This window comes from Mandrillus leucophaeus, unplaced genomic scaffold, assembly GCF_000951045.1.
Source record: "Mandrillus leucophaeus isolate KB7577 unplaced genomic scaffold, Mleu.le_1.0 Scaffold267, whole genome shotgun sequence".
Lineage (NCBI taxonomy): Eukaryota > Metazoa > Chordata > Mammalia > Primates > Cercopithecidae > Mandrillus > Mandrillus leucophaeus.
In genome coordinates this window covers 1805655-1819128 of record NW_012102776.1, presented here as the reverse complement: position 1 = coordinate 1819128, position 13474 = coordinate 1805655, and the positions used below count along the sequence as shown (strand labels likewise).

At 36.0% G+C, this 13474-nt stretch overlaps 1 protein-coding gene across 1 annotated transcript in view; it reads left to right on the top strand.

Moving 5' to 3' along the window:
• MMP20 (matrix metallopeptidase 20) overlaps positions 1–12962 on the top strand; it is a 48229-nt gene extending 35267 nt beyond the window's left edge. The window contains exons 9-10 of the mRNA XM_011984398.1: positions 10698–10801; positions 12374–12962. Of these exons, the coding sequence (XP_011839788.1) occupies positions 10698–10801; positions 12374–12474 (205 nt within the window). The 3' untranslated portion in view covers positions 12475–12962. The remainder of the gene's footprint in view (positions 1–10697; positions 10802–12373) is intronic.
• The last annotated feature ends 512 nt before the right edge of the window (positions 12963–13474 follow it).

Genomic DNA, 13474 nt, shown 5'->3' with positions numbered 1-13474 from the left:
ATGACTAAACTACCACATTCAACCTACATTTATTAGACATATTATGTGTCAGCCTGTGTACTAGTGATATTCAAGAGAAGGTGTAGAGTTTGCTGGTTAAGAATGGGCAGAAGTAAAAGAGTCCTAGTGTTCATCTTAACTCTATCAACAATCATCTGGCAATTTGGATCACCTTTCTGCCTTAGTTTCATCATCTGCAAAATAGGGGTAGAAATACTATACACTTCCTAGAATTATGGCATTGAAAGAGAAAAATGTGAAATGCCTGTCACATAATAAGCATTCAGTTCATGTTGGGTGAACAGGTCTTACAGTTGAGGGTAAATATACAGATAAATAACTAACAGAAATCCAAGTGCCAAAAGTGCCCTGACTCAAGACTTCAAGGAGATCAGTGGGTCAAAACAAAGAGGATATGGCCAACTTAGCAAAATTATCAGGAAATAATTCTTAGAGGAAGTGATGGCTGAGCTCCATTTTGAGAGTTGTGTAGGAGTTTCCCAGACAGAGGCTGAGGTGCAGGTGGGTGGCTTCCAGGCAGAGAAAGCAGTTAAAGCAAAGGCACTGATGCACAAAATAGCATGTGAGCATGGGGAAAACCTCAAGCAGTTCAGTATGACTAGAATATAGACTAAAATCAAAACGGTGGCCCAAGGAAACCAGGGTACAGATCAGGTAGGGTCAATGCCTTTCTAGGGAGATCAGTGTTTATTCTGCAGAGAAGAGGGACATGTTAAATATCTTCGACAAGGGAGAAACTCAGTAAAATTCATGTTATAAAAATAACACTCTGCCAGCAATGCGACTGAATTAGAGGGAAATGAGACTTGAAACCAGAAAAACTAGTTAGGCCAAAAGGCAGTGGAAAGCATACTCAAAGTTCTCAAAGAAAAATCTCAACCAAGAATCTTACATCCACCAGAGTTATCTTTCAAAAATGAAGGAGAAATAAAGGCATTCCCAGAGAAACAAAAACTGAGAGAATTTGTTACTTGCAGATTGCCTAACCAGAGATACTAAAGAAAGTTCTTTAGGCTGAAAGTAAGTGAGCCTAGATAGCAATTCGAGCCCCCACAAATATCCAGAGATCATCAGTAAGTGTAATTATGTAAAAGACAGCATAAATGCACATTTCTTCTTCTTTATTCTCTTAATTTAAAAATGGAAAATCAATTATATTAAACAATGTGCATATTAATGCATAATTGCATTGTTAAGGCTACAACATGTAGAAAGAAATATATTTATCAATAACATGAAGGAAGTAGGTGGGAGCAAAACTGTATTTGACTTAAAAAAAAAAAGACACTAGATGGTAACTAAATTTCACAGGAACGAAAGAACGGAACCAGAAATGGCAAATAAGACAATTAATATAACAAAAGCTGCAAATATATACATCCTGTCTTTTCTCTTCTCAGCTTCTTTAGAAGACATTAAATTATATAAAATAATAATTGTAACAATTAATTTGGGGCTTCAGATGTATATCGATATAATACGTATAACAATAATAACACAGAAGGAAGGGAAGAGAAATAGAGTTATATAGGAGTAATGTTTCTATATCTCACTGGAATTAATTTAGTATAAGTCTTAAGATTTTTGTAAGTTAACATGTATATGGCAAGCCCTATATCAACCACTAAGGAAATCACTTAGGAAGATATAGTTAAACAATTATAAAAGAAATTAAAATGTTACATTAGAAAATTTTTACTAATGCAAAAGAAAACAGTGAGGATGAATAGAGGAACCAAAAAGACATGAGTTATATAGAAAACAAAAAGTAAAATGGCAAGCATAAATCCAACTTTATCAATGACTTTAAATGTGAATAAATTAAACAGTCTAATCAAATGGCAAAGACTGCCAGATTGGATTGTAAAAAACAAGACCCAACTATATGCTGTCTACAGGAGATACATTTTAGGTTCAAAGATACAAATAGATTGAAAGTAAAAGAATGGAAAAAATACGTCATACAAATAGCAACCATAAGAAAGCTTGAATGGCTATACTATTATCAGGCAAAACAGACTTTGAAATAAAAAATGCTACTAGCAATAAAGAAGGACATTTTATAATGACAAAAAGTCAATATACCATGAAGACATAATTATAAACATATGTGCATCTAACACAGGGCCCCAAAAATGTATGAAGCAGTAATTGACAGAAATGAAGGGAGAACTCAATAATGAAACAATAATAAAGATTTCAATACCCCACTTTCAATAATGGATAGGACAACTAGAGAGATCAACAAAGAATAAAAGACTTGAACAATACTATAAACCAACTAAACCTAACATATATCTATAGAATGCTATACCCAAAAAGAGCAGAATACACATTCTTTTCAAGTGAACATGGAACATTCCCCAGAATAGACTATATGTTAGGCCACCACACAAGTCTCAACAAATTTAAAACAACTTAAGTCATACAAGTATCTCGTCTGATCACAATAGAATAAAGCCAGAAATCAGTTCTAGAAAGAAAACTAGAAAACTGACAAATATGTGGAAATTAAACAACACACTATTAAACAACCAATAAGTCAAAGAAGAAATCACAAGGGAAATTAGAAAGTACTTAGAAATAAATGAAAATTAAAATACAACATACCAGAACTTATGGGATGCAGTGAAAGCAGAACTCAGAGAAAAATTTATAGCTATAAATGCCTATATTTAAAAAGGAGAAAAATCTGAAATAAATAACTTCACCTTCCATTTTGAGGCAATGGAAAATCAAGAACATATTAAACCTAAAGCAAGAAGAAAGAAGGAAATGTAACCATTATAATGCAAATAAATAAAATAGATGATAAATAAACAATTTGAGAAAACCAACAAAACTAAAGTTTGGTTCTTTGAGAAAATAAACAAAAGTGACAAACTTTCTACTAGATTGACCAAATAAAAAAGAAAAACAATCATATTGCTAAGATGTGCTTAAGAAAAATAAAAAGAAAAACAATTTTTTTTTTTTAGGATCCTCTTTATACTATCATTATCCTGTCTCTTATACACATCTGTTGCCCAGGCTGGAGTGCAGTGGCGCGATCTTGGCTCACTCACTGCAAGCTGCACCTCCTGGGTTCACACCATTCTCCTGCCTCAGCCTCCCGAGTAGCTGAGACTACAGGCATCCACCCCCATGCCTGGCTAATTTTTTTTGTATTTTTTAGTAGAGACGGGGTTTCACTGTGTTAGCCAGAATGGTCTCAATCTCCTGACCTTGTTATCCGCCTGCCTCAGCCTCCCATAGTGCTGGGATTACAGGTGTGAGCCACCACACCTGGCCAAAAGAAAAAATTTAAATTACTAAAATCAGAAATAAAGGAGGAGACATTACTACCCACCTTACAGAAATAAAAAGGGTCATAAAGGAATACTGTGAACGATTGTATACCAATAAATTAGGTAACGTAAATGAAATGGACAAATTCTTAAGAAGACACAATCTAGTGAAACCGAGTCAAAAAGAAATACACAGTCTGAATATATCTACAATAAGAAAAGAGATTAAAGTAGTAATCAAAAACTATCCACAGAGAAAAGCCCAGGCCCAGAAGCATTCACTGGTAAATTCTACCAATACATTTAAAGAAGAATTAATATCATTTTTTTACAAAGTCCTCCAAACCTTAGAAGAGAACAGAATTAATACCAGTTTTTCACAGACTTTTCCAAAACATAGAAAAGAAGAAAACACTACCTAACTCACTGAAGTCAGCATTATCCTTATACCAAAACCAGAGAGAAACATCACAAGAAAATAAAGCTTCAGACCAATATCTTATAAATATGGCTACAAAAATCCTCCAAAAACACTAACAAACTAAATCCAGCAACATATAAAAAGAATTATACACCAAGACCAAGTGGGATTTGTCACAGAAATTCGAGATTGGTTTAATATCCAAAAATCAATTAATGTAATGTACCATATCAATAGAATAAAAACAAAAATCATATAATCATCTCAATAGATGCAGTAAAAGCATTTGGCAAAATTCAACATTATTTCATAATAAAAAACATTCAACAACCTAGGAATAAAAAAATCCCTTCTCAAATCAATAAAGAGCATCTATGAAAACCCATAGCTGATGGCATAGTCAGTGGTGAAAGACTGGATGCATTTCTCCTAAAATCAAAAACAAGACAAAAATTTCTGCTCTCATCTCTCCATTCACATTGTACTGGAGGACCTAAACAAGAGAATTAAACAAGAATAAATGAAATAAAAATTATCCAGATAGGAAAGAAAGTAAAACTATTTCTTTTTGCATATGGTATTATCTTTTAAATAGAAAAACCCTAGAGAATACTCTAAAAAAATTTTAGAAATAATAAATGAGTTCAGAAAGGTTGAAAGGAATGAGTTCAATGTTTTAATCAATTGCATTTTTATACACCTCAACAAACAATTTGAAAATGAAATTAAGAAAGCAATTCCACCTGGAGTAGCATCAAAAAGAGTCAAATACCTAGAAATAAATTTAACAAAAGAAATGGCAAATTTCGTTTTGTAGTCTGAAAACTACAAAATATTGTTGAAAGAAATTAAGCAAGATCTAAATGGAGTGATATCTCATGTTCATGAATCAGGATATTTTTAAGATGATAGTAGTCCCCAAATTGATCTGTATCAATCAACACAATCTCTATCAGAATACCACTAGTTTCTGTGTAGTAATGCATAAGTTTTTCTTGAAACTCAAAACTCACAGGCCTAGAATAGCCAAAATATCTTTAAAAAGAACAAAGTTGGAGGATTCGTACTTCCCAATTTCAAAAATTACTACAAAGAAACAGCAACTAAGACTGTGATATTAGCATAAGGATAGCCGTATATGTTAGTAGAATAAAATTTAGAGTTCAGAAATAAATCCATATATCTATGGGCAGCTGATTTTTGACAAATATATAAAGTCATTCAATGGAGAAAAATGGTACCTTCAACAAATGGTGCTGGAAGGAGTGGATAGCCACATGCAAAAGAATGGACTTAGACCCCTACCTCACAACATATACAAAAATTAACTCAAAATTGATCAAATTTCTTAAATATAAGAGCTAATATGACGTAACTCTTAAAGGAAAATATAAAGATAAATCTCCATGAGCTTGGATTTAGCAATGAATGCTCAGATACAACACCAAAAGCATAAGCAAAAAGAAAAAATGGACAAGTTGAGCTTACTCAAAATTAAAAACTTTTCTGCTTCACAGCACACTATCAACAAAGTAAAAAGACAACCCAGGGAATGGTAAGAAATGTTTGTAAGTCATATACCTGATAAAGAACTTGTGTCTAGAATATATAAAGGACTATTCAATTAATAACAAAAATAACTCAGTTAAAATATGGGCAAAAGATCTAAATAGACATTTCTCCAACAAAGATATACAAATGGCCAGTAAGCACATGAAAAGATGCTTCAACATCAATAGTCATGAGAAAAATGCAAATGAAACCCACAGTGAAATACTTCTTCACACCTACTAGAATGCATTGTCAAAAAGTCAGATAATAATAAGTGTTGGTGAGAATATGGAGAAATCAGAACCCTCATATATTGGTAGCAGAAATGCAAATTAGTATAGTCACTTTGGAAAGCAGTCTCCTTCTCCTTAAAAAGTAGAAAATAGAATTATCATTTGACCCAGAATTCCACTTTCTCTTGAGGATATACCCAAGAGAAGTAAAAACATAAGTCCACATAATAGCTGTATACAAATGTTCATAGCAGCATTATTCATAATAGACAAATGCTGGAAACAACCCAAATCTCCATCAAGTGTTGAATGGATATATAAAATGTGATAAATTCATACAATGGAATATTATTTGCCCACAAAAATGAATGAAGTGCTGGTACACGGTACAACATGGATGAATCTTGAGAGCATTATACTAAATGAAAGATGTCAGTCATGAAAATCTGCATATTATATAAAGTGTCCATAATAGATAAGTTTAAACAGACAGAAAATAGATAGTGATTGTCTAGGTGTGGTTGAGATGGAGGGATGGGGGTGTGGGATATGGGGACTTATAGTGAAAAAGGTATAAGGTTTTTGTGGGGGCGGGTGATGGCAACATTCTAAAATTGATTGTGTTGATGGTAGCACAATTGTGTGACTATAGTCATACATCACTTGCTTAACAGTGGGGCTGTGATCTGAGGAATGTGTCATTAGGTGATTTGGTCAATCAGCGAACATCATAGAGTGTACTTACACAAACCTAGATGGTATTGCTTACTACCCACTTAGGCCATATGGTATACCCTATTTCTCCTATAGCTCCTACAGACCTGTATAGCATGATACTGTACTGAATACTGTAGGCAATTGTAATACAATGGTAAGTATTTGTGTATCTAAACATAGAAATGGTATAGTAAAAATACAGTGTTATAATCTTATGGGACCACTATTATGTACATGGTCTGTCATTTCCTGAAATGTCAATATATGGCAAATGACTGCACTAAAAAACCACTGAATTGTTTAAATAAGAGCGAGAACTATTGCAAGAATTCTGCCAAAGATGGTGAGTTTGGGAGTTGGGGTAGATTTGATTGTTCTTCAAATGGTAGAAAACATAGGTGTGGGTGACTGACTAGTTGGGGGTAATTTCCTTAACAAATGGGTTTTCAATTTTGGCATTTATCAAGACAGTAAACTTAAGAAATGAAGCAGATTTAGGGGAACAAGAAGCAGTTTCATTTTGTACATATGGAGTTTGACGTGCTGGTGAGAACTGAGAAGAAAAATATCAAAAAGAGATTTGGACATACAGGTCTTGAACTCAAGAGCACTCAGGCTGGAAAGATAAGCTTGGAATTCATCATGTAATCAGGTGGTGATTGAGGCCATGTGAGGATATAAGCCTGCCCAGGAAGATGGAGTCCAAGGGCAGCACGTGATGTTTGTTACAGAAAACACAGAATATATGAAAGGGAAAGAAATTCTTCAATGGCCAACACCTGCAACATCTTTTGATCCTCATTTAATGTTTTTCTTCTAGTTTTTTCCTGGCAGTTTTCCCCATTTTTAAGTAATTACATATGCAATTTTGTGCCCTGACATTCTTCTACTTAATATTGTAGGATACATATTTTTCTATGTTGTTACAAGTTATTTGTCCCAGAATCTCCTCACAATCATTTTCCTCATGGGGTCCTGTTTCCGGACTCTCATCTGGGATTGTACATGGCAGCTTCCTCCTCTCCTGCCTTCTCTTCGTTCCCGATCACTCTCCTACCTGCCCTTCTCTAGTATAGATCACAAAGGCCACTTCATTCATGAAAGTCATGTGATGTCTGGCTGAAATCATTAACTTCAAAATGGAATTTCAGATTTCTATTTCACTGTCCCTCCTGACCCACACTGGAAAGGTCACCTTGAGAAAACTCCCTGAAACCATTTCAGAAACCTTATCAGTAAATTCCCCTTTCTGCCGCCCTTTCTTGCATTCTGTTTAAGCATCCTTTAGCAAACTCAGATCCCCATTTAGTGCTTCTAAGAGGGTAGAATGGAGTCAGTTATGCCCTTGACATATGACTGAAATCAGCACAATCAAAACACCAAAAATACCTAACAAATCTAAGTTCTAAGCATACAGATGAGGTTAAACAAAAATGCAGGCACTTTATCAAAACAGACTCTGAGTCCTTAGAATACAATTGTGGAGAGTAAGATAACATATTTGAAAAACTACATCACATATCTGTTGTAGGCAATGATTTATTTAATATATATTAAATGTAAATACCTTGAATCAATATTAAATGATGTAACAAATGCCCACAAAGGAAATAAACATAATTCAGATCACTATTTCTAGTTTGGTATTTAGATTTCACAAATAAGACCTCAGTGATGAGAGGATATATGCAATGATTTTAGCAGATACTCAAGATATAGTTGATTCTCAATAAAAATTGCATTTATTTCCTTAATATTGAAATTCAGTTACTATTTCTTGACGACTGGCTCACTATGTGCCAGGAATCATGCTGAGCATTTTCTCATATTCTCTCTTTGTCCCATCTACCTTTGCAACCATCTTGAGAAGTAGGTATTTCTTTTATTTCCATTGAACATTGTGTCTCTGAGAGGTTACATGATTCACTCAAGATTACACAGCTACAGTGGTCCATCTGAAGCTGCATTTCGTGTCCTCTGAATCCAAATTCAGTGGGCCTTCCCAACCACCACATATGTTCATTCTTCAATTCTCTTCATCATTTATTTGTTGGTAGTCAAAATGCCCATGATCTTCATCCTATCATATAATCTCCTTTTCTGTTACTCTCTCAGCAAAATCCTCACCACCCCAGCAGACCTACTTCATCTTAATCCCCTCTCTGACTTGCTTCTCCAGACTGCCTCCCACATTTTTTAGCCCTCCTTTTTCACCCCTTCTCAACCTTGCCTACCACCACAAATATTACCTTGTAAAGTAAGTTTAAAGATTAAACTCCTTAATGACTTAGGATCCCAGATCAAACCATGAAGTTCATTCAACCTTATATTGACAAGTCAGAGTTAATTGTTCTTGGGGCCAAAATAAACGATAAAGTCGGCTGGCTTGGGCCTGCTCTTGGTGCTACATGTGCCACGTGTGTGTGTGTGTGTGTGTGTGGTGTGTGTGCGTGTGTGTGTGTAAATTGTCTCTTACCCTCATGACCACTGTTTTCCAGATGAGAAAAACCAGGGTTCAGAGCTCAAAGTACGTTCTCCTGATCACAGAGTCAGCAGGTAACAGAGTGAGAAATTCAAACCCAGTACCATCAGACTGTACATGTTGAGCTCTTTGGACTATAACAGGAATCCTTAAATATCTTTCCAGAAACAAAGGGCTAGATCATCACAAAGTTCTCACCAGTTCACAGCTAAATAAGAACAGCACAATATTATAAATCAGGGAGCTGCAGTCTATGTCAGCATAAAAACAGATTATTGGCGAAAACCATCTTTTATTCTGAGTTTATGTCCTTTCTGCCTTTTTGGTGTTAACGTTTCTTTTTCTTTGTGAAATGATTATGAAAACAGGTGGTAATCAAGGTAATCAAGGTTAAATGGTAACGTTCTCACTTAGTGAAATGAAAAGTAGGTAAGCTTGTGTTTGTTATGCAGGCCACTGCATAATGTCTATACATAAGGTCCACATGAAACATTAATTGCTATAGTTAATATGGATAATATGCTGGGACAGTTAGCTTCCACCCCTAGCTCCAGACATTCTGTAGAGCAGCTCAGACTTGCACTTAGTTTCAGCCTGAGTATGTTTTTTTCAATGTTTGCCTCCGGCTCAACATCACTAGAGAGTTGTCCCTGTCCTGTGTAGTCACAGCCACACAAAAGGCACATTTCAAGAGACGGTGGGTGGGATCTGCTGCCACAGGAAATTTCTCAGTAGCCCAGGCACTGGGAGAAATTGTCTGACCTTTTGGTGGGAAAGGAGTGGGGTGTCCACCTGGGAGTGTCCCCATTTGGAACTCTGTGCTAATGAAGAAGGGACTTTCTCAAACTTTAAATGAAGTCTGATTCTCATACAAGTCATGCTGACTCACACGGTCACAGTCTTTTTTAACAATGAGTAATTTAGATCACAAAGAGATGTATTAATCAATCTTCAGAGTTACCACTGAATGCTGGTTGCTGATCCAGAAAAAGAAATCAGGTCTACTATTCAGTCAGTCATATAAGCTTTCCAGGAAACAAAAGCAACGAAATTCAAGTAAATTGGTTTAAAAGGCAGAAGTTCAATTATTACATATTTACTTGGTTCTTATTTACTTATTGTTCACACATTTGTTTATTTGTTCAATGTGCATTATTTGTTCAACCCTTTCTGCATGGATACATAGCATAAGTTCATGAATAAAAGCCCCTATGAAAGGCTTTCAATTGTTTGATGAACCAAGGAATTGAGAGAGAGAACTAATTACAACAATAAATAAGGCAATAAAAAATATAGAGAGTTCCTTTCAAATGGCAAGGTTTTTTTGAGTTAACAGAACATGTTGCTATAATATGTAGAATGAATAATTCTAAACAATGTATGTGGAAATTTTTTGGAGACTGCTTTAAGCAAGTGACTTCCAAGCTTGTGGTACCAGAATCTCAGGGACATGTGAGCATAGTGATAAAGGTCTATAATCTCTTTTAGGTATTTTAAGAGCCCAATTTAAACAACAAGTGCCAGGACCAGTGGTTTATTCCTGTAATCCTAGCACTTTGGGAGGTTGACGTGGGAGGATTGCTTGAGACCAGGAGTTTGAGACCAGCCTGGGCAGCATGGCAAGACCTTGTCTCTATTAAAAAAAAAAATTATCCAGGGTGTGGTGGTACATGCCTGTATTCCCAGTTACTCAGGAGGCTGAGACAGGAGGATCACTTGAGCTTGGAAGGTCAAGGCAGTGGTGAGCCATGATGGCACCACTGCACTTCAGTCTGGGCAACAGAGTGAGACCGCATCTCAAAAGAAACAAAAACACAACAAAGAAAAAACAAACAAACAACAACATAAGTGCATGTGTATGCGTATATGACAGAGGGAGAAACCTAAATAAGTTATAAGTGTGCATATGCCTGATCAGTATAGTGTCATTTACAACCAGTAAAAACCTCTTAGTAATATTATTTATGAAATAATACTTTTTCTAGCTACGATGAACGGAAAAGGAAAATGGAAAAAGACTATCCAAAGAATACTGAAGAAGAATTTTCAGGAGTAAATGGCCAAATCGATGCTGCTGTAGAATTAAATGGTGAGTGTTTCCACTGAAAACTTTCTTCATGAAAACTATCATAAGAAGTCTGGGCTCTGCTTTAACACAACAGAAAGTGGATTTCCAAGTGGTAGTCATTGATTCTTATATTTGGTCTTAGGTCCTTTCATAAGTTTATCTAAACAGATTATCCACTAGAAAGAGTAACTATAAAAGTTCTGGTATTGTAGTTCTCTTTTTCCTAATGGAAACCTTTTTGTTTTTTTTTTTTTTTCGTGTGTGTGTGTGTGTGTGTGTGTGTGTGTGTTCTGAGACAGAGTCTCGCTCTGTGGTCAGGCTGGAGTGCAGTGGCGCAATCTCTGCTCACTGCAACCTCTGCCTCCCAGGTTCAAGCGATTCTTCTGCCTCAACCTCCCAAGTAGTTGGGACTACAGGTGCGTATCACCATGCCCAGCTAATTTTTGTATTTTTAGTAGAGATGGGGTTTCACCATGTTGACCACCTAACGGAAAGTTTTTAAAGTATAGCTTCAATCGATTAGTCAGCTAGATCATAAAGTCTACCTGGGTCAAGTTTACCTTTTCTATCTTTAAAGTACACATAGTCTTGGCCAGGGGCAGTGGCTCACACCTGTAATCCCAGCACTTTGGGAGGGTGAGGTGGCAGGATCGCTTCAGCCCAGAAATTCAAGACCAGCCTGAGCAATATGGCGAAACTCTGTCTCTACGAAAAAATTAGCTGGGAATAATGGCACACACCTGTAGTCCCAGCTACTCAGGATGCTGAGATGGGAGGATTACTTGAGCTCAGGAGGTCGAGGCTGCAGTGAACTGTAATTGCATCACTGAACTCTAGCCTGGGCAACAGAGTGATACCCTGTCTCAAAAAAAAAAAAAATATTCTCAAGCTTCTCAGTGCTTTTTCCCACCCCATCATCCAATTCCTGCAATTTAACACATAGCTAGGAAAGTTGAATAGAACTTTGTCGAATAAATTTAATTGAATCTTCTGAATCAGTCAGCACACTCTTCCTGAAAAAAATAGCACAGGGCTGGACACTGTTCAGAAGTGCAAAGACCATTCCAGACGTGGCCTCTGCTCTCACAAAATGGTTCACCCAACACAGATGAAATGACTGGAAAACAGACCATCTATAATTTAGTATTGAGTCATGTGGTAGACCTCACAATAATTGCAAGAGCCGATCTGAGAATTAAAAGATCAGAATCGGCAGCAATCATTGGAAATTTTATAGTGAGACTTCAGATGGGTTTTGAAGATTGGCCAGAGGCTTAACTAGGCAAAGAGAAGGGAAGGGGCTTCCTGGAGAACAGCCTGAGCAGAAGCATAGCACATAACTGAGCATGACACATTGGATGACCCCAACGAGAAGGCCTTACCCTAGCTGGAACAAGGAGAAAGCTCAGAAATGACTGAGAAGTTGAGGAGTCGGGTTCTAGGGCATGAAGACAGAAGACAAGCTAACTGCCACCTGACAAATTCACAATTCCTCTTTGGTGACACCTTAAGAAAGTGACAATGACAAATCCTTCCATTTATATATGTGCTGGTCATCTTCAGTAACCACAATTTCAACTTTGTCTCTTTTAGGCTACATTTACTTCTTTTCAGGACCAAAAACATACAAGTATGACACAGAGAAGGAAGATGTGGTTAGTGTGGTGAAATCTAGTTCCTGGATTGGTTGCTAAATAGAAAAGCCTAGTCTTCCCAAGCAATGAGGACGACTGCAAGCAGCTTCTAACTGGATCTTAAGGACTAAAGCAGAATGTAGGACAGGGATTCTTCCCATGGCCTTCAAATCAAATTAGAATTCATTAAGAATAATAATACTTCCAAATTTTTTCATAGTTGTATAATCAGAATCCACATTAGAAAGTTTCTATATGGACACCTCTATACAAAATCCGAATCAACACAACGCCCTCTGCAGTTAGACACCATTATTTTTTTCTTACCTAATATACTGAAGCAAATTGATCAGTTTGATTTTTATTTCCAGAAGGAAGACTAGTGGTGGATCCCACGACGTATATTGTAATTCTTTTCACAGGAAATGTCATTACTGTATGAATTATAATTATTTGCCAGCAATGGCTTTCGTGGCTATCATTTGGCCATCATTTGTTATAATAAATATAAATTTCCCAATTTTTACTTAAAAGACGTCACAACAAAATACTGCATAAGAGTTGTTTCTTGTGTGTTTAACTTTGTGTCTACTCATTGGTCTCTCATGTAGGCTTAGGTGGATAAACCTATTCAAACAAATTTTCATAGTAGGCAAGAGATGGGCACTTTGCAAATGGAAAATTTTTTAACAAAAGCTAATAAAATGTTTTAATAGAACAGTTCCTCTTTTCTTTTTTCTGTTAATATTTACCAGCTTCTGTAATACTTTATTTGGCCACCCACACATCCTGTGTACCTATAGAAAAATTAAACCATAAGATAGCATCATAAGTACACAGACCCAGAAAAAGATAACAGTAACTCATTCTACTTCCTGCTTCCTGAAAACAGCCTCAGTGACCCAGCTAAGTGAGTGTCTTTTGAATAGTCTTCCATTCAGGGAAGTTCATCTTTTTGTTTTAGTTTTTCTTACTTCAAGCTAAACCTTTTCCCGCTACCTAGTGATCAGTATAGATAAAACTATGGCTCTGTCATTCTTATAATTTTGCTTTAATCTTA